Source organism: Nanorana parkeri, unplaced genomic scaffold (assembly GCF_000935625.1).
Source record: "Nanorana parkeri isolate BGI_ZX_2015 unplaced genomic scaffold, ASM93562v1 scaffold114, whole genome shotgun sequence".
Lineage (NCBI taxonomy): Eukaryota > Metazoa > Chordata > Amphibia > Anura > Dicroglossidae > Nanorana > Nanorana parkeri.
In genome coordinates this window covers 1317351-1338046 of record NW_017306382.1, presented here as the reverse complement: position 1 = coordinate 1338046, position 20696 = coordinate 1317351, and the positions used below count along the sequence as shown (strand labels likewise).

The 20696-nt window shown below is 44.6% G+C and overlaps 1 protein-coding gene across 5 annotated transcripts in view; it reads right to left on the bottom strand.

Moving 5' to 3' along the window:
* Positions 1 to 20696, bottom strand: part of PICALM (phosphatidylinositol binding clathrin assembly protein) — a 97210-nt gene that overhangs the window by 36811 nt on the left and 39703 nt on the right. For all 5 annotated transcript variants that reach the window (XM_018553262.1, XM_018553264.1, XM_018553263.1 and 2 more), the window contains exons 7-13: positions 20421 to 20527; positions 17926 to 17967; positions 12103 to 12188; positions 9139 to 9262; positions 8859 to 8995; positions 3579 to 3679; positions 101 to 247 (exon numbers count right to left, since the gene is read on the bottom strand). In XM_018553262.1, coding sequence (XP_018408764.1) covers positions 101 to 247; positions 3579 to 3679; positions 8859 to 8995; positions 9139 to 9262; positions 12103 to 12188; positions 17926 to 17967; positions 20421 to 20527 — 744 coding nt within the window. The remainder of the gene's footprint in view (positions 1 to 100; positions 248 to 3578; positions 3680 to 8858; positions 8996 to 9138; positions 9263 to 12102; positions 12189 to 17925; positions 17968 to 20420; positions 20528 to 20696) is intronic.

Sequence of the window (20696 nt, the reverse complement as noted above, 5' to 3'; positions counted from 1 at the left end):
CAAGGTTCACCCCCCACACCGCATCAAAAAGAGAAGGAAAGACTGTGAATGCAACTGAAACTATTGAGCAGATGTAGATTTGACTGAAAAGGTACTTTACCAATAAATATGTCATGGTTAGGAGTCTTAGCTGTGAAGCTGGCAGTGTCAGTGCTTATACCCGGTAGGTGGGCACCATCACTAGGTTTACTTAGGAAAGGATTTAGGTTTGAGATGGTCTCATCGCCAGCTTCAGAAGAGAATGGATCTGCACTCCCAATTCACAGGACAGGACAGGACAGCAGAGAGAAAAGAGCACATACAATATAGCTGGTTAGAAAGAGACGTACATGCTAAATCGCATCTACAGGACAATTCAGTGAACAGTGTTAAATCGACAGATACACAAGAGATGAAAAACACAGCTACAAGGAAGCAGAAGAGAACCAAAAAAGACAAAAATAAGACATCCTAAAGTAAAGCAAACAAGAGTAAGAGATAAACTCTCATGTGTTTTGGACCCCGTTGTGTACACCTCACCGACACCCCTTCCTATGTGTTTTGGACCCCGTTGTGTACACCTCACCGACACCCCTTCCTATGCGTTTTGGACCCCGTTGTGTACACCTCACCGCCACCCCTTCCTATGCGTTTTGGATCCCACTGTGTACATCCCTTCCCAAAATAACAGTGATTCCAAATTTCACAAGCAGTCACCGGCTGGCAAAACCTGGAACTGTGATCTGACTATAAAACACAATTTCACATGAGTCAATTGGCCTGAATGGTGGGACTTCTGTTATCCAACACTGTTTATAGGAGTAGGCTTCCTATGCATGACCTCACAAAAGTATCTCAAGCAGTTCGGGCCAGTTCTCAACACAAAGTCTGCATTCCAGTGCGTTCTGCCTTTGGAATGCAAGCCAGCAGGCTCCCTGCGTCAGGGGCAGGAGGGGGCGTGGCAGTGCATTGAAATCAAAGGCACCCCAGCCACGCCCCACAGTGCGATCGCCTGCACCCGAACGTGTGGCACAGTGCAAGCACTATTTTTGCAGATCGCACTGGACCGGAATGCAGGCACTAATGTGCCACTCGTTCGGGTGATCGCACTGCAGGACCATTGACTTTAATGGACCGTCACGCCTCCTTGCGTTCCAGTGGCCGAATGCTCTAGACTTTGTAGTGTGAACCGGCCCTTAAGGGATTCTTTGTACGGGAATCCATTTGAAGCTCATATGAAACCATGTATGCACAGTGCTCCAATCAATACCCTACCCTTTGAGCATTGATGGGAGTACTGTGCAGGGGAGTGTCAGACCGCTGGGATCCAGAGCTGTGCTCTGTTATAACAATGGTCCAGATGTTCAGCATGCTGCTGACACAGGGCAGCTTGACATTGTAGTAAAACAATTTTAATGCATTGAAAAAAAATAACACTTTATATAATTTGCAGCCTGAATGCCTAACAATGATAAAATACATGGCTTCAACTAGGCTTTAGACAATTCAACGCTCGGTTAAACCCAGAGGGAACATCTAGGCGTACAAAAAAAAAAAAAAAATCTAAAAGCACCTACAAAAAATAGGAATGGGAACACAGTTACATTATAAAACGGCAATACATCAAGAGAAATTCCTCCATAATCTTATTAGGTTCCAGCAGAATAAAGTTTTGCTATTTCTTGGAAAGCCTATCCTAACTCTTCCCCATAGTTTGGATAACTCCATCTTCCCAGGCTATGAGCAGATTTATAGGGAATTAGGGGAAATCTCTTTTCCTGCTCCTGTCTGCTTTTTCAGTCCCATACAGATCTGGTCACAGTCATCGCGTCATGGCTTCATAACGTCCAATCTGTTATTCTGAGATTATGGCAAATTAGGAGTCTGCTCTTCCTATTATCTAGCCACAGATACAAACTTCCCCTCCTCTACCTCTAGGTGCTTCTCTTTCCTTATTGCTCTTTAGCACCACTCCTACAAGATCATGCCTGCTATTCACACATTACCCTGTGATTGCCCCATATGGTCTAAATAGATGGATTGAGACCATGAAGGCTTCGTGGATTGCTCCAAGTCTCCTCATAGCCATACTTTGCACTGTCAAGCTGCTTATGTGGAAGGTCAATATAGCCTTTGTTACTTGGGTATCAGATTGCTGTTAGCACTGCATTTATCCATGGGACAAGGTCTTCTGCTTGTGGGGGTGGGCCATCAGTCTTGCCGTCAGGACTTGTACCCCTGGTCTACATTGATGTACTAATGTGAAAGCTCCCCTTTTCAGTGGGAAATGAATTGTTGAAAAATGTTGTTTAAGGACAAATATGCCTTTACAAATCTGAATTGTAAGTCCCACTTACAAGTGTTCTTATTCTGACATTTATTTATGAGAAGCTGGTGTCCAAAAGCCCAAGATAAATATATATACAAATTCTCTCATATTCTCTTATTTGATTGGCATGTTTCTGGGTTATACATAGTTAAATGTCTGAGCAAGCAAAATTGTGTTCTTCAGTATATTCCACAGAAACCAGTTTGAGATGTCTCCAAAATGCTAAGTCTTTGCAAATTGCATCTCTCATCTCTGTCTACTTTACAAATCCCCCGCCCCCCCCAGGTTGTCTCATGATTCTTATATCATGACTAGATTTGTATACGTGCATGATTCGAAGGCACGGTGCAGACCTCCACGTCCCAGGTTCGCACGGTCCTGCACAATGCAGGCAGCGATTGCAACGCGGCCCCGTTGATTTCAATGGGGTGACAACCGCGTGACAATCGCAGAAAAAAAAGGTACATGTACCCTTTTTTGTGATACACAACGAGCGGCTGTTTTTGCCGCCATTGTGTTCGAGAGCACGGGCGGAATCGACGAGCGGCTGTTTTTGCCGCTATTGTGTTCAGAAGCACGGGCGGAATCGCGGCAGGAAACGGCGCAATCTGCCTGGCTTGACTGGGGTGCCATTAAAAAATAATGGCACCCACAGCACGATCGGTTCACACCTTGGCAAATCCTGACCGCACGGCAATCCGCAGGAAATCGTGCACGATTGCCACACGGTGAGGTGTCGCCTAGGTGTGCACCGGCCCTAATTTGTTTATGCTCCGTCATCGCCCTTTTAGTTTCACATATAACCATTTATTTTAACAATAAGTCTTTGAATACACAATTTGGTGCGACTCTATATTCCCAAGTACTTGTCTGAAGCTGGCAGCACGATCGAATCCCGGGAAAGCTTAACGAGCTAAGTCGTATCAGGAGGCGTGGGTTCGAGGCCCACTATTAAGGGTTCGAGTCCCTTCAGAGTCACTTTCCCGAGAGACCCGAACATACTCTCTAATTTACTCTGCTTATGCGACTTGTCACAGAAATTATTCAGTTCCCTTGCTGTACTCATAAATTTACGGTTCTTTTTACAGTCACGCTAACAGCTGAGTTGGAAACATCCCTTTATATCTCATTCTGGAAAAATTAAACAGGATTTACAGTGCTAAGCGCCATCCCCCTGCCTGAAGCCACGTAACACTCCAGTGAATAATACAGCATGTTCCAGGCTCAGGAAAAATCCTGCCGGCAGTAAAAATGTAGACACGCTCCTTACCTCCCCATGTACTCGCTACTTGTGGCACGGCGCTCAGCGGATGCACAGCTGGCTGGAAACTTGGCTGCATGTCAAGCAAGTCATTTGGCAGCTTGGAAGTGCTGAGGAGAGAAAAGTACAAGGAGTGTTATGTTATGTCTGAGCGATTAGACGCAGCCCACACAAATACTTCACCCGTGCCACGCAAACTCCTACAGTCTGTTTAAAAAAAAAAGGTGACCTGTTCTCCGGGAGGGATGACAGAATCCAAAACATTAATTTACATAAATACCAACAAACAGGAAAATGACAAGCTGCGTCACGAGGCAGAGAACAGCGTGCTAATTATACATGTGCAAACTGTACAAGTCTCTCCAAAGATGAATGAAGAGACCCTGTCACCACAGAAAAAAAAAAGTATTTTAAACCCCTTACTGCCAGATGTAAATATATACTCGTAAGTTGGCCCGGTGCTCTGTACTGAGAGCACGGTCCTGATCATGTGACTGCAGTGAAACAAATGGCAGATATACGCATTTTTAACTAGCTTCTAAAGTAAGGTGCACACGGAAGGTGTGATGCACAGTACAAAAGTTTCCCAGCACACTCACCAGCCAGCAAACAAATTACACTAACAATTAGGGTTAAAAACAGAGGTTTTAGCTGCACAACTTTTGCAAAATATGTGGAAACCACACTGCCTCGTCAAGGCCCCTCTGTGTAGTGTGGTCCTAACTCTAATCTACGAGAGCCTCCATATTGAAGCATACATAGCAAATTATGCATTGCATGCAGATTCACAAGGAGGCAGACTATTCCTCCTTAAAGGAGAACTATGAGGTGACTGAAAATCACTCATCCTCATAGTTCTAGCCGACGTGTGACAATGAAACTGTCACAGGTCGGCTCAATAGATTGGGAAGTGAGCGAACACATACCGTCGCTCTCTCACTTGTCGATCTATCCCTGTAGAGAGCCATGACTGTCACTCACGGCTCCTTGCAGGGATTCCCCCCTCCCCGCTCCGATCCTCCAGCACTGACTGGCGGAACGGACGGGGAAGGGTACAGCGGGCTCTGCCTCCAGATAGACAGAGCCAGCTGTCAATCACGCAGCTGGGTGGATCGACCGTAATGTCGGGATCCGTCCGTAGCTTGCGGTATACTGAGCTTTGGGTGACGGGAGGAAGCTAGTTTGTGTCCTCCCGTTCCCCCTTATGAGAACTATGGGGAAAAGCCCTGACCCCATAGTTCTCTTTTAAAGGCACAGCTGTGCAACTAAAACCTCTATTTTTAACCCTATTAGACGGAGTAATTTGATTGCAGGCTGGCAAGTGTGCTGGTAAATGTTTGCTTTTGTACTCTGTAAATCCCTTCCATGTGCACTCTGCTTTAAAAGTGAGTTATGACTTGCTGCTTAGCCGGGAGGTGTGTAAGGACTCGCCACATGGCTTCCCAATTAGCAGGGAAGCCGACTCCATGCTTCTCGTCACTAATTGACAAGAAAGCATGGAGCCGGCTTCCTGATACCGAAGTATCGGGCGAGGCATCAGAGCATTTGGGTGAGTACCAGTACTCGCCCAAATACTCGGCATTGATACTAGTATCGGTACATCCCTAATATTGTGTAAAGCCCTCCCACGTGCACCTTACTTTAAAAGCAATTTATAAATTGATTTGAGTGCATGCAATTTGTTTTGCTGGATTTGGTGTGGGGACACACTCCAATCTTCATCTGTCATTGTGATGTGAAGTATAAAAGTAATACAATGTCTTCATTTGGTAATAGCGCATTTACAGGTAACCTTCAGCAAGAATTAGTTGAGTGTATGCAAACTAACACGGAAAGGGTTTCGTTATATCAGTTTGACAAGCAAATCGGTGGCTCCTGCCAGAAATCTAGTGAACTTGAAACTTCCTGTGGATTTGGTAGTTACCTGAAACCGTGTTATCAGTCTGCACGGGTCCTCTCTGAACTACAGAAGGATTAAGGTGGAGATGTATTCAAACAATTCATCCCCACACAGCTACCTCCTCATGTATCACTTCCCCCTCCCCTTTTAGACTGTAAGCCCTCAGGGGCAGGGCCCTCCTTACCATCTTGTCTTGAATTGTATTGTGATTGTAATGTCTTCCTTATATTGTAAAGCGCTGCGCAAAATGTTGGCGCTATATACATACTATGTAATAATAATAATAATAATAATGTTCTGTAGTCCTAATCCTAACACCATCTGCCCTAGGGTCACAACTATGCTCCTCCACGCAAAGTGCTGTCAGTGAGGCACAGTGACCACGTTTTTTAAAGCTCAGATGTCCAGACCAAATTCAGCATCACTAGTACGCATCAGTTACTTGACAATAATGCTATCAGGCCTGAGAGGCCTGAGAATTAGGAACACACAGCTACGTATTCCAACTTCTCTGTTGAAATTTAACTTCATGTTTTCATGGAAAGAGGCATTTTTTTCGTGTGGACTTAAAAAAGCTATGTTACAAAGGGGTTAAGCAGAAACCAAGCTGAGCATTTTCAGCAACAGGAGTTCAAACACAGATCATGGAGTTCCTGCAGACTTTGATCTCTGTGACAGCCTGTAACAGCACACCTGATCACATGACCACAAGAACAGTTCAATACTATAGATCAGGGGTAGGCAAACTCCGGCTCTCCAGCTGTGGAGAAACTACAAATTCCCCATCATGCATCTGGCTCTGGGAGTCATGTCTGCGGCTGGCAGTGTCTTGTGTTGCCACTACAAACCCCATGTGGCATTACATCTGGAGGGCCAGAGTTTGCCTACCCCTGCTATAGACGTTCGTGGTCAAGTACCTTAACCCCTTCATGACTGAGGCCCTTTTTTCCATTTTTGCACCCATGTTATATTCCACATTTTAGGCCTGAAAATGACGTAAAACCCCCCAACATTATATATTTTCTGAATGCCAAGACCCTATAGAATAAAATGGTGGTAGTTGAAAATTTTTATGTTGCGCAATATTAGCGCAACTCCTTATTAAACCCCAAAATTTAGTGATTACATTAAGATTGGACAGGCTCAGAGGACAACCCTATTTAAATCTATGGGTGAGCAGTGCACAGGCACAACCAGTGATGAAGAAGACTAAGGACTGGAGTAGTTAAACCATCAGAGGAGGCCGGGGTTGTCATGCTGAGCTGACGGTGGTGCTGAGAAGGGCTTCTAAGTAAATTTAGTTTAGATCGGGCTGCTAGGGAGTTCTTAGTTAAAGTGAACTTACCCTCTACAAAGATCTCAGTTACCCGTGAGATAGAGGAGATTACATATAGGATAAAAGTACTCCAAATGAACCTTTTGAACCTAAGTGAGACTGCATTCCAGGTTACCTAATCAATATGTTATGGAGATGCTCCAAGCTGTTTATATACTAGAGGGAAAATGCATTGGTAATTTCCAGAATCCTTCAAGTAAACATTGACCTAGACCACAAAATATGTCCGCCAGGTATATGAGATGAGGAACTCCATCAACCTAATCCTATTTGTGGCTCAAAAAAATTGCACAAAAGGTGGCTCTCCCCAACCCACCTACATTCTAACTTTGGACATCTCATGTTAACTCTAATTTATCTAGGTAAAAAAATTACTTTTCAACCATGACAGTGCCCTCAAAAATACTTTAAGGTGTGGAATGGTTGGTGATCCACCCTCTACCTGCCACCTCCCTCTCCAATCTTGCAATGTAGTTGTGTGGCGGCCCTGGGACTAAAGCTTGAACTCTGTCCTACTTGAAAGGGAGGTTCCGCCTACTCTGAAGTACATGATCTAGGTCTAGCTCAGTGGGTGATAATATAATAGTAATGATGAATATCTGTAAAAAATAAGTCAAGGCAACTGATTCTTGAAGAAGTTTCACTGGACATCCGACCAGCTTTCTCAATTCAGAATGATTTGTACAAACATTTTCTTTTTTTTTTTATTCCCAGAGAATTCTTGTACAAGTCGTTCTGAATTGAGAAAGCTGGTTGAATGACAAGTGAAACGTCTTCAAGAAAAATACAGCAAGTCCAGTTGCCTTGACTTATTTTTTACAGATATACCATGACCTGCATAAATGAGAAAATTCACAGATATGATGGAATGAGAAGGATGTAGAAATGATTTGATAATTGACAAGGAAGGAAGGATGGCTGGATAAATGATGAGTAGGATGGATAGAGAGATAATGCCTCTGGCTTATAAACATTTTATAATCCAGTGCTATCTACCTACAGATGGTATATTGATTTTTATTTCAATTCCTGTAGTTATGGTTATTAAATGGCGTCAACTGAGCTCATTTTATTTGGTTCCCCGATATACAAACGGTGTCAATGCAATTTGCTTATGGTTCTGTAGGGGAGGTGGGTGGATGCACTGATACCGGTTATTCGGTATCGAGTATGAGTACTGATTATTTTTTCGATACTCTCCAATACCGAGTATCGGTGCATTGTGCCCCGATTATCAGGTAGTCGGGCGGCGGATAAAGACCCATCGTCCAGCTTCCTGATTGCCGGTGTTTTAGCAAAACAACAGCGGCTTCAGAGGCTGCCTGACCAATCAGGAAGCCGAGCGGCGAGTCATGAGGTGCCGCTAGGCTTCCTGAACACGTGAAGCTGGCTTCCTAGCCAATCAGGAAGCCGGCTCCATGCTCCCTTGGCAGTGCTGGTCAGAGGGAGATCTCCCTCTGACCAGAAGTTCTGGTATCGGAGGTAAGTATCAGAGCATTTGGACGAGCATGAGTACTTGCCCAAATACTCAGTATCGGTACATCCCTAGCCTCAAATTTTGATTTCAATTCCTGGATTTATGGTTATTAATGGCGTCAACTTAGCTCATTTTATTTGGTTCCTCAATATGCCAACGGTATCAATGGAATTTGCTTATAGTTCTGTAGGGGAGGTGGGTGTGTTAGGTTTGGGTTTTTTTTTCTGTTGGTTGTGTTATTTGTACTTCAAAACTTAAAACCTCATTAATAAAAAATGTTTTGTTTGTTTCATTCTTTGGCCATCTACTTTTATTTTCAAATGAAGGATCGAGTAGAGGAATCTCATTCTCACTGCTCTACAGCGGCCATGAAGGGAGACTGTGCCCAATGGGGTACAAATGTACGGAACTGTGGGGCTGGTGCTACTCAGGAACCGTGTGCTGCAATATTGTCGTCTGAGTAAAATATATATCGCCACGTACAGCCTGGGCAATGGTATGGTAATAGTAAAGCAACCTTGGTACAGTTTATTATATTTTCAATATTTGCACAACATCAATGAATTAATCCTATACCTGTTTAATGAACCTGGTGTTGCAAACAGGTCAATGGCGGCAGTGGTGTTTATACTGCCTGCTGAGGAGGACACGGGGGAGGAGGCAGTCGTAGAGGCGTTGTGAGGTTTTTTGGAAAGCTCCTTTAGACGCTGCTCCTTGAAGGAAATCGAGACATCCACAATAAGCAGTTATGCCAGAAAAACACACAAACGGATTACATTTGCCAACAAGAAAATTGCTGCAATTTCACGAGTATATTGTTATGAATAGAAACGTAATTGCATACTTCAGAAATCACCTTTAAAGCTTTCAATCGAGCCTGTTCTTCCTCAAGCGCTGCCTGCTTTTCCCTTTCATCCACTCTGGTGAGGGAGAGGCCTGTGCTCGCGAGCGATGAGACTGCATTGGAAAGTGTGGTAGCCCTGCGATGAGAACAGAAGAGTTCAGAAATGATAAAACCCCAACAGGATGACATTTATTGTGCGAAAACAACGAGGGGAATTTACTAAAACTACAGCAGACAGAACCTGGAGCTACTGTGCATGACAACCAATCAACTTCCAGCGTTCATTTTCAAAGATTACCTGAAAGCTGAAGATAGAAGCTGATTGGTTGCCATGTACAGCTGCCTCTATTTTAGTAAATTCATCCCTAGAAATACACTTTTTAATTAAAAATTTGTCTTATCTCCTGTGGTCTGTTTCAGACGACACTTCCTATATACATTTAATAGTTTAAAACTCAGCTGCACACCTATTTTGAACCAGCTTCCTGATAGTGACAATGGTGAACTGTCATGCCTGTTCAATATCCATCAGCATAACCACTTATAATCTGCACTGGGAGATGTGGGATAGGGTGACAACTATGGAAAATAACAGTCAACCTAACAGGAAGTGCCAGAATGAGGATCTTCATGGCAGGATAACCAGGTGTCATTTAATGAAAGCTGCAGGGGTGCCGAGACTGTGCTTTGAGTGTGGCTGTAGTTCTCCTTAGGGTCACATTTACTAATGTCCTGTGACCCTAAAGAGAACTACGGCCATACTCTAGCCTACGGCTTACTAATACCCTCCTGTGACCCTAAAGAGAACTACGGCCATACTCTAGCCTACGGCTTACTAATACCCTCCTGTGACCCTAAAGAGAAGTACGGTCATACTCCAACCAACGGCTTACTAATACCCTCCTGTGACCCTAAAGAGAAGTACGGTCATACTCTAGCCTACGGCTGCTGTAGCCTAAAGCTGTATGCAGAGCTTTGGGTCACAGGAGGACATTTACTAATGTCCTCCTGTGACCAAAAACTCAGCATATAGCAGGCTATTGCCTGCTATATGCTGACTGTGCAGAGCCACACAGCAGTCTGGATCCACCCGCCCGTCTGATTGACAGAGGACTCTGCCTCTTTAGAGCAAACTGTGCCCACCCCTTCCCTGCCTGTCCCTCCAGTCAACAGAGATGGGTGGGAATCCCTACAGGGAGCGATGACTGTCAGAAGGTTGTGAACCGAGCTATCAGCAGTATGTGAGAGCGTGTGTGCAGGAGCATGCCGAGTGTGCTAGTGAGCATGTGCACGCTCCTAATCTGAAGACTGGCCTCATATCACGGTCTCTCACAGTACTAACAATGCAGCAATAAGGGGGGGAAAAAAGTTCTAAACTGGATTTTTTTGCATTCCAAAAATAGTTTACATTTTCAAATTAGGACCAGAGAATGGCGCTTACATCTGAATAACAGAAACAGACTTATCTCTCTACTAGTTTTTATTTTACACCCAGTTAGAAAAACAATGAGCTGTGTCAGGCTGGGAGCAGTGGGGCATCAATAATGATGCAGCCTTGATTAACACTATCTCCACTAGCTCCAAAATCAATAGCGGGGATCGCTCTGGCAATGCATCAGAAAACGCATTTCATCCCAAACAAATAACCAGTCAGTGAAAAAAAATAAAAATAATTAGAAGGCATCCATATTTAATTGCATCTCATGGGCAAAGTAATCCATCCTGTTGGAGGATGGCCAGAAGGGAGTTGCCTGGCTGCTGCTCCAGGATGTTCGATATAAAACACAAATCTCACATCTAAAACATTTCAGCAAACATTCAAGAGAGACTGCCGGCATCTTAGGATCTTGGCCAATTGTTTCACTGCCAATCAGATCAAACATGTTTCAAAAGAACCAGTCAGGACGGGCCATATACAAGAAGCTGGTTATCCAGTTGTAATAGTTGTGGAGACTTACTTGTGAAATAGTTACATGGTCTGCTAATTTAAAGACCAGCTCCAGCCTCAAAAAATATAAATGCTTTAGGGCCGGTTCCTACCATAAACAGTGCGTTAACTTCCAGAGCGGTTAGCCTTAGGAACGCATTGTATCGCATTCCCGCCGGCTTCCTGCATTCAGGGGCGGGAGGGGGCGTGGGGGTGCATTGAAGTAAATGGCACTGCAGACATGCCCCCCACCCAGTGCGAACGGTCGCACCAGAACGTGTGGCACATCAGGTTGACCGCTTTGGAACGCACTGTTTATGGTGTGTACCAGCCCTCATTGCAGGTACAAAACGGTTACATCATCAACGCTTTCATGGAAGCATGTATCCAATGTATATCCCCAAAAAAGTCCTTAGTATCGATGGGCAAACTTCGCTTCAGGTTGCAGCTACCCCAAGGCTTCTAGCTGGATGTAAGAAAAATATTAAGTTCCCATTTCTCGAAATGGCTTCACATTTAAAGCAGAACTCCGGGGATAATCAAATATTAACCCTTGCAGTGTTGGGGTAGCCCAACTGCAAGGTTTGATTGTTTTGCCTAAAGTTATACTCACCCAAACCATGATCCCAGCTTGCTCTTAGACTGGTCCCTTCAGCCTCTCTCCCCCTCCACTCCAATGGTCTAAGGTCCTGCGAGTCACCACGTCCGATAGAGTGTATAGAATTGTGAGGATGACGAAGGACATACCTTTGCTGGAGCGGGAGGAGAAGAGAGGTTGCAGGAAGCCGTTTAACAGCAAGCCGGGATCACGGGTCTGGTGAGTATAACTGTTATTTTAGCTCCCTAGCCAAAATGAGCACTGATTTGATCTGATTTGCCCGGAGATCCTCTTTAACCCAGAACCAACTAGCCTACCCTCTCCAGATCCCCACGTTCCCCAGTCGCTTAATGTCGTCGTCGTCCCCCCTCCCTGAGAGCAATGGCCTCCAACATAATTTACGGGTTAATAAACAGCTCTTTCCATATCATCCAGGATAAAGTTTTCCCACCTGCTCGCTGCTGTGGAGTCTTTGATTTTCTTCCCTTCTAGAGAGGCAAGATGTTGTTCCAGGGCATCGAGCAAACTGCTTGGAGCCTGTTGAAATAAAAGAACTAAATAGTATTCAAACCAACAAAACAGCCATTAATGTTTGCACATCATTCGTACACAGGAGAGGCAAGCTGTGCTGACCCCCCATATTTCTGAGGATGCAGGTTCCCCAGACAAAAAACCCAAAAAAACTTTTTCTCAAAATGAAGAGACACCCGAAGACGCTAAACCCTGACACTAAAGCCTTTACCTCCCTTTCACTAAAATTCACATCAGCAAACATATTATTGTCTTTCCTCTTCCTAATCCTCTTGGGCATTAGTGATGTAATCGTGCCCAAAGGTTGTGAAGATTACATCAGCAGAGCATTGCTGGGAAATCTCATCTGTAATCTCAGGAGATCTCAGGGAAAGGCATTTTCCTCCTCTGAGATGGTGTGCGTGGTCACATGTTCTAGTCACATGTGCCAGAGTTCCGGAAGTAAAGGGAGATCTGCCCTTAGTAAAAATGGCCACTGTGAGAATAATGGAGCGGAAAAGAAAAATAATAAGGTATAAAGAATAAAAAGTCAGCCATTATCTCTATTTATCTGTTTGACGACTGCCTACTAAACATTAGGGATACACCAATACTGGTTATTCAGTATCGATACGTCCGTTAGCATGGAGCCGGCTTTCTGGGCAGTCAGGAAGCTGGGCGGCAGGCAATGACCCGCCTTCTGGCTTCCTGATTGGCCAGGAAGACAGCTCCATGCTGATTGGCCGGGAACCTGGCTTGCCAATCAGCATAGAGTCGGCTTCGCGGCCAATCAGAAAGCTGGAAGGCGGGTCATTACCTGCCTCCCAGGTTCCTGATTGGCTGGGAAGCCAGCTCATTACCAGCCGCCAAGCTTCCTGATTGGCCGGCTCCATGCTGATTTGCTGGGCCTTTCCGGGCAATCAGCATCATGCCGGACAAACAGCATGGAGTCGGCTTCTTGGCCAATCAGAAAGCCAGGAGGCGAGTCATTACCTGCCGCCCGGCTTCCTGATTGGCCGGGAAGCAGGCTCCCGTGTTCCCTTGCTGCACTGCCAGTCAGAGGAAATCTCCTTCTGACCAGAAGTTCCGGTACCAGGGGTAAGTATCAGAGCATTTGGGGGAGTACGAGTACTTTCCCAAATATTCAGTATTGGCACCGGCATACTAGTATCGGTATATCCCTACTCAACATTTCTAAAGGTGTATTTGTTGTCCTATCAAAGATATGGATAAAAGTCTTCTTCAAGGGCTCAGTCACACACAGAATTGCGCTAAACGCGTGGGCTCGGTGCATTTAGTGAATGCTAGGTGCAGGGGATTGCCATTGATTCTGTAAGAAGAAGGAGTGTTTGGAAAGGTGGGGTTTTTAAGGCACTCCAAATGATAATTCAAAATGGTCTTTTTAAATAAAATTTGTAAAGTTTATTGGATGCATGATTAAAAGAAAAAAAGAGAAATTAAACAGGAGCAGTAATGAGCATAGACACTTCTAATATCCACCGCTGTCCTAGGTATTAGTTGATTGGCAAATTATGTACAAACACTCAGCGATCACTGACTGCTTGTACCCGCTCTCCATCCTGACAGCTGTCACAGGAGGCTGGGCAGGGCGGGAGGAGAGCTCCGCCTCCTGTGACAGCGCGGGCTGTTTCCGCCCCCACACCGCTCTCCCGATCTGTGACATTAGGCTGAGCAATGTGGTAGGAGAGACGCTGGCCGCTCATAGCGCTCTCCTCCCGCAGCGAGGACAGAGCGTGGTTACTATATACTCAATTATGAATGAATGGGAAGTTATCTACATCCCCGCCTGTTCATTCATGATTGTGGTTATAGTAAACATACTCTGTCCTCATGTTATGAATGAACAGGAACACACTCAGTATAGAGGATTCCTGTTCATTTATAACAGGGGATACAGAAAAAGAGATTGAGGACTCTGTGTTCTCTTTTTCCATTTTAAAAGGGAAATATCAGGGGTCTGTTTAGATCCCCAATATTTCCCCGAAGCCACAAAAAGTAAAATAAAAATATTTAAATAAGAAAATAAAAATAAATGTAAAGTTTATAAAAAATAAATAAAATATTTAAATTGTTTTGAAAAGTTAAAATAAAAAACATTTTCGGTTTTGGCCTGACTTTTTAAAATTTCGGTTTTGTTTTTGAAATATTCATTTTGGTGAATCTCTAGTAGTCACCCTAGGGCAGGAAGTGTGTTAGGAGTACAGAACACCTCCCTATAGCCTCATCAAGACAATGCTTGAGATAAGACTGCAGAGGGACCTTGGAATGCTGCAGTGAAGGGGGCAGAGGGGACCTAAGAGGAAGCCGGCTCCGATGATTGGGCGAGGATAACTTTTTTATTTTAGCAAGCACTTAACCCTTGCAGTGTGTGTGTATGTGTGTCTGTGTGTGTGTGTGTGTGGGAGGGGGTAGCCCCACTGCAAGGGTTAAAGGAGAACTATGAGGCGAGTGATTTACACTCATCCTCATGGTTAGAGTTGGGAAGTGAGCGAACACATACCATCGCTCGCTCACTTCCCAATCAAGTCCCTGCAGAGAGCAGTTACCATCAGTCACCACTTCCCACAGGGATTCCCGCCCTCCTCTCTCCGATCCTCCAGCACCGACTGGAGGAACGGACGGGGGAGGGGCGGGCACAGCTGGCTCTGCCTCTAGATAGGCAGAGCTCACCGTCAATCAGCCAGCTGGGTAGATCTCGACAGTATTGCCGGCTGCGGTGCTCTCAGTATATAGCGGGCAGTAGCCGTAATATACTGAGCTTTGGGTCACCGGAGGAGGTTACTATATGTCCTCCCGTGACCCTAAAGAGAACTATGGGATAAAAAAAAAAGGTTACACCATAGTTATCTTTTAAGAACAGTTTTGCCCAGAGTTCTGCTTTAAAGGAGAACTATTGGGTCAGTGTTTTTCCCCATAGTTCTCCTAAGGGTCACGGGAGGACATATACTAACCTCCTCCTGTGACCCAAAGCTCAGTATACCGCGAGCTACAGCTCCCTATATACTGAGACTGCCGCAGCCAGGACGGATCCCGACATTACGGTCGAGATCCACCCAGCTGCGTGAGTGACAGCTGACTCTGCCTATCTAGAGGCAGAGCCAGCTGTACCCGCCCCGTCCGTTCCTCCAGTCAGCGCTGGAGGATCGGGGAGGGGTGACTGACAGTCACGGCTCTCTGCAGGGAGATGATTGAGAAGTGAGCGAGCGACGGTATGTGTTCACTCACTTCCCGACCAATAGAGCCGACGTGTGACAGTTTTGTTGTTGCACGTCGGCTCGAACTATGAGGATTGATTTTCACTCACCTCATAGTTCTTCTTTTAATGTTAAAATCAAACAAAATTGTGAATGACATTCATCGGGTCTCTGACATGATCCAATTTTTTTCTTGCGCATTCGTAAGAAAATCTCCCAGTGTATGGTCACATATAGGGGGGTTTTCTCAAATTTGTCAGTAGAAGTAGACTTTAGGGCCGTGGTATGAATGCAATGCAGAGTGAACACCCTGGCTGTGAAAGTTCCAGATGTACATAAGAAAATCAGTTCCAGTTTAGTACTTTCTAGTGTAAATTTTCCGGTTCCCTTTAGGTTTCTTAGCTTTTATTCTGGTTCCATCTAGAGGCAGAGCCAGCTGTACCCTCCCCCATCCGTTCCGCCAGTCAGCCCTGGAGGAGCGGGGAGGGGGGGAATCCCTGCACGGAGCCATGAGTGACAGTCAGGGCTCTCTGCAGGGACAGGATCGAGAAGTGAGGGAGCGATGGTATGTGTTCGCTCACTTCCCGATCTATTGAACCGACGCGTGACAGTTTAATTGTTACACGTCGGCTCAAACTATGAGGTTGAGTGAAAATAACTCACCTCATAGTTCTCCTTTAATGTTTATATTCATTTTAATGATTTTTTAAATGAACACATACCTGCATTTTTTTTTTACCTATCTGGAGCTCAGCTTTACGCTAAGCTGCCCTGGCACTTTAAAAGTGAATCCTTGATACAGAACACTACTATCCTGCTCGGGAATAGTGCTGTTCAGCAGATAAAGCAGCTGCCGGCAGCAGTTACCGATCATAGAACAAGGATCAATACACCAGGAAAAAAGGGCGCAAGCTGGGAAAATATCAATAGTGTGACTATATGTATATAATAGATGACTGTTCCGAGTGAAGCCTCTGCGCTGTGTGTGTGCAGCTGGAAGCCAGACATCTGGGTCGGCCTTCCATAATGCGGAGTGTTCTCTGGCAAATATTTAGGAGAATGCACAACAAATGTAGAATGAAAAATGATCATCTGATTACATTCCTCCCGCCACGAAGCAGCAGAATATGGCAGTGAATCACTGCACTCCGGGCTTCACCAATAAAAATGTCTGGAAAAAAAAAATCTTTCAAAATTTGCAGCTTGCAAATACAACAAGAGTCTGCCCAGAGTAACAATCTGCTCTTCTGTACATGATTGTAGATGAGGCTCCTCTACTCAGGCGATCTTACTTATAGCAAATATGATAGTTCTAAACTATGACCAGCAATGGAAGTTCAGCTGAAGTGCCATACCAAAAACACCCAAAACATTTTGAGGGTATGCAGACCCTCTTTATTAAAGAAGAACTCCAGAAAATGTTTTATTACCCCATGCAGTGGGGTTACCCACCTCACTGAAAGGGTTAACTGCTCATTTGTTTCTAGGTAAAAAAAAAAAAAACGAAGCGCAAAGCTAGACTCGCCCGAAACTCCAAACCAGCATCTTCTTACACCAGTCCTTCCAACCTCTCTCCCCCTTCCTCTGCAGTGGTCTACGGTGCCATAAATACTATAGACATGAAGATGCTGAGGAAGATCACAATGCTGCAGGGAGGGGGAGACAGGCTGGAGGCAGCGCTGGGACAGCTGGCCGACTCAGGAGCTTCAGGTGAATATAACTATTTTAGCACCTAGACAAAAATGAGCACTTGCGGCCCCACTGCAAGGGTTAATAAATAAAAAAAAGCCTGGCATTCTTTAAAGTGACAGACCGAGATGGGAAGACATGTCTGCCACCCTTGAAATTATGTTTTTCTGATATGGTACCTCAGTAAATTATCCCAGGGATAATCCTTAGGGATGCACTGATTCCGGGTTTTTGGTATAGAGTACCGATATTTTTTTCCGGTACTCACAGATACCTGAAGTCCCATAAGGAATGACTCGCCGTCCTGCTTCCTGGTTAGCTGGGAAGCCTTTTACATGTTCCCTCGTCACCAAGACAAGGAAGCATGGACCCGGGTTTCTGCACAGTCAAGAAGCTGGGTGCGGGTAATGACTCGCCGCCCGGCTTCCTGATTGGGCAGCTTCCCGATCAGGAAGCTGGGAGGCCAGTCATTACATGCCGCTTGGCTTCCTGATTGGCCTGGAAGCCGGCTCCATGCTCCCTCGTCACCAGGTGATGAGGGAGCATGAAGCCGGGTTTCTGCCCAATCAGGAGGTGTAATGACTCGCCGCCCTGCTTCCCGATACCAGAAGTTCCAATATCAGGATAAGCATCAGGAGCATATGACTACTCACCCAAATACTCGGTATTGGCACTGACGCTACTATCGGTACATCCCTAGTTTAAATCCACTTCAACGTCAGCTCTCTCTGACAGATCTTTCCAAAACTCTGACTTCAGATACAAGACCTGATCATTTCATTTTCTATATAAGCAAAGATCAGGGGAACCACGATTGGAGCAAAATGCATACAAAATAAATGACAAAATGCTTCTTTTACCTGAGATAGATCGGGGATGTCTCCTCTGTCAATTCCGACTTGCTAAAGTTAAAAGAAATATAGAAAGGGTTAATTCAATTGCTTTAATGACAGCTGTTCTTAAAGTTCTGACTTTCTGGTATGAGTAGAACCAGCCCATCACTTCTGGGCACATCGAAGCGCAGTGCTCTGGACCGTGCTGTCAGAGACGCAAGCCAGAACATTCCTACTCAGCTCCTGGCAACGTCAGTGAGCTGGGCGGGAAGTGGCACTGCGCAGATTGTCAAAAGTTGCTAAGAGCCACTAGCAGCCTGGGATGGTGTGGCTGTGTTTTCATAACACCTCAACTGTAAAATCATTTAACCTTCTGGAGTAGTACGTGTACTAATAGGTGTTTTCAGGATTTGCCGTTTAAAAATTTAATGAGCAGCCCAGATAAGAGCAAAGCCCCCAGGACTTCAAGTTCACCTAATTCTTTATTCTGTGTACTGCTCTCCATAAATTTTTCCCCCCCCCCCAACACACATCGGCAGCAGCAGTGGAGTGATCAGCCAAACGGTATCCCTTGGTATCCCAAACCGGATTGATCTTGAGTTATGTGACAGGCAGCAGGGAGGATAGCACTCTGCAGGAGGAGGGGGCCACACAGGCTGCCCACTCTCCCTGCAATATCGCCATTTTATTTGTCCTTTGCTTGGAAAAACCTCACATCCCCAGGATTTTAGAAATGTTTCTGTACTTCTCAGCCTAAAACCTAACATTTTAATCTTTTTTTTCCTCTTAAAGCTAAAAGTGATCACCTGGCATACGTCACTGTCACTAAGTGTCACACTTTGTGACAGTGACGGGGGGGGGGGGGGGAATAATTCATCCTTAGGGTGAAAAACAAATCTGCAGCTGCGTTGAAAATTTTCATTGTAAATGGTTAATTTTATATTAATGATAGCATAAAAATATATTGAAATATATCATTTTATTACACTTTCTCTAAACATTTTTTACATTTTTATTTAATTATATCAAGCAATCATTGTGAATTAATCTCAGTATTAATGCTTGATAATGTAATTAATTTGTGGTTATTATTAGGCTGCTTCAAAGGCAAGAAAAGCCAGTGACAGTGATCGTGCAGCATCTCAGGATCAGATGTCACTAAGGGCTAGTTCACACCAAGCGCGTTCCAGGAGCAAAGTAGTTACAGAACGGATCAAAAACTGCGTCCAATGTATTCCAATGGTATTTTGGGCTCTAGTTCACACCGCATCGTTCAGTTCCAGAGCATGTAAAAAAAACTGCAGCAAGCCCCATTTTTACTGCTCTGGAACGCATGCTAACACCCTGAAACGCACTTAAAGACCATTTTAGGCTAAAAAAAACCCAAACTTCTCCACCAAAATGGCCCGGAAAGCGTCATATATGCGTCAAAACATACTGCACTGCGTGTGCAGAAACTCATGCAGATCTGGTCCGCATTTGGTGTGAACAAGCCCTCAGAGTAACGGCAAGAGCTGCAAACGCGGCTCTGTTCTGTCAGACACCTGATTCCTGAAAGAGACCGGGTGTCTGAAAAAGCTAAATTCTTTCATTAATGGATGCCTCAATACTGACCCATCCGTTAATGGATGGTAACAACTGATTCTCAGCGGTTACCAGCATTACAGAAGCGCAAATAACTGATCACGTACAGTGTACATGAGCAGTCATTTGGGCACTTTGTGGCAGGACATACAGTGTACATGAGCAGTCGTTTGGGCACTTCGTAGCGGGACGTACAGTGTACGTGAGCAGTCGCTTGGGCACTTCGTAGCGGGACGTACAGTGTACGTGAACAGTCGTTTGGGCACTTCGTGGCGGGACGTACAGTGTAACAGTCATTTGGGCACTTTGCGTCCGGACATATAGTGTACGTCTCCCGTCATGAAGAGGTTAAATCGTAGATATATCTTGATATCATTGTTAAAACTAACGTATATAAATACACCATGTAACCAGTTGTTTACACTGGGCATGCTACACATTAGGGGTCGACCAATTATCTGCGAGGCCGATTATTTTGGCTGATATTCACAATAAATGCAATAATTGGTATCGCCATACATATCAATGTATTTAATGCTTTTTTTTTTTACTAGTGCTGTTTTTCTATAAAAAAATACTACAAATCAAAACTGAGGAAAAATTGTTTTCTTTACGTTTTTTCCTTTTTTAAAAAAAATATTTTATTTGTCCTAAGTGAAGCGTTAGGTACACATATGTGATATAAATATATAGTCCTCTGAAAAACAACATATAATATGCGTGGGTGCACTTTCTAAGAAAGTATATTACTGATGTGGAAGAATCACACAGCAAAAATGTCAAAAGTGTGTCATTACCGAACTAAAAAAAAGCTCAGTCATGAAGGGGTTAAAAAGCACACGGTAAGCAGATATGTCCTACAAGAACAACACGCAAAGTGAGAAAGCTGAAATCATAGTCCCTCCGGCCTTCAATAAAAGCCATGTGATCGCACGTACCTCAGCAACTTTTAAAAACTCGGAAATCCGTGTCATTCTGGTGAGGAACTTCTTGTAAATATCCAACCCGTCCTTACACTGGTTCTTCTTCATATCAAAATATTTTTCTAGGAGAGAAGATTGGGGAGAACTTTGGGGTAAAACCACTTGACAACAAAGTCAGTAAGGTGTATGTATAGTATAGAAAGTGCACATAGATCAAAGCACATATTCTTTAACTTAGAGAAGTCCTCTCTCTGCGGAGAAGAGCCCCATAGAAGTCTATAAAGCTCAGCT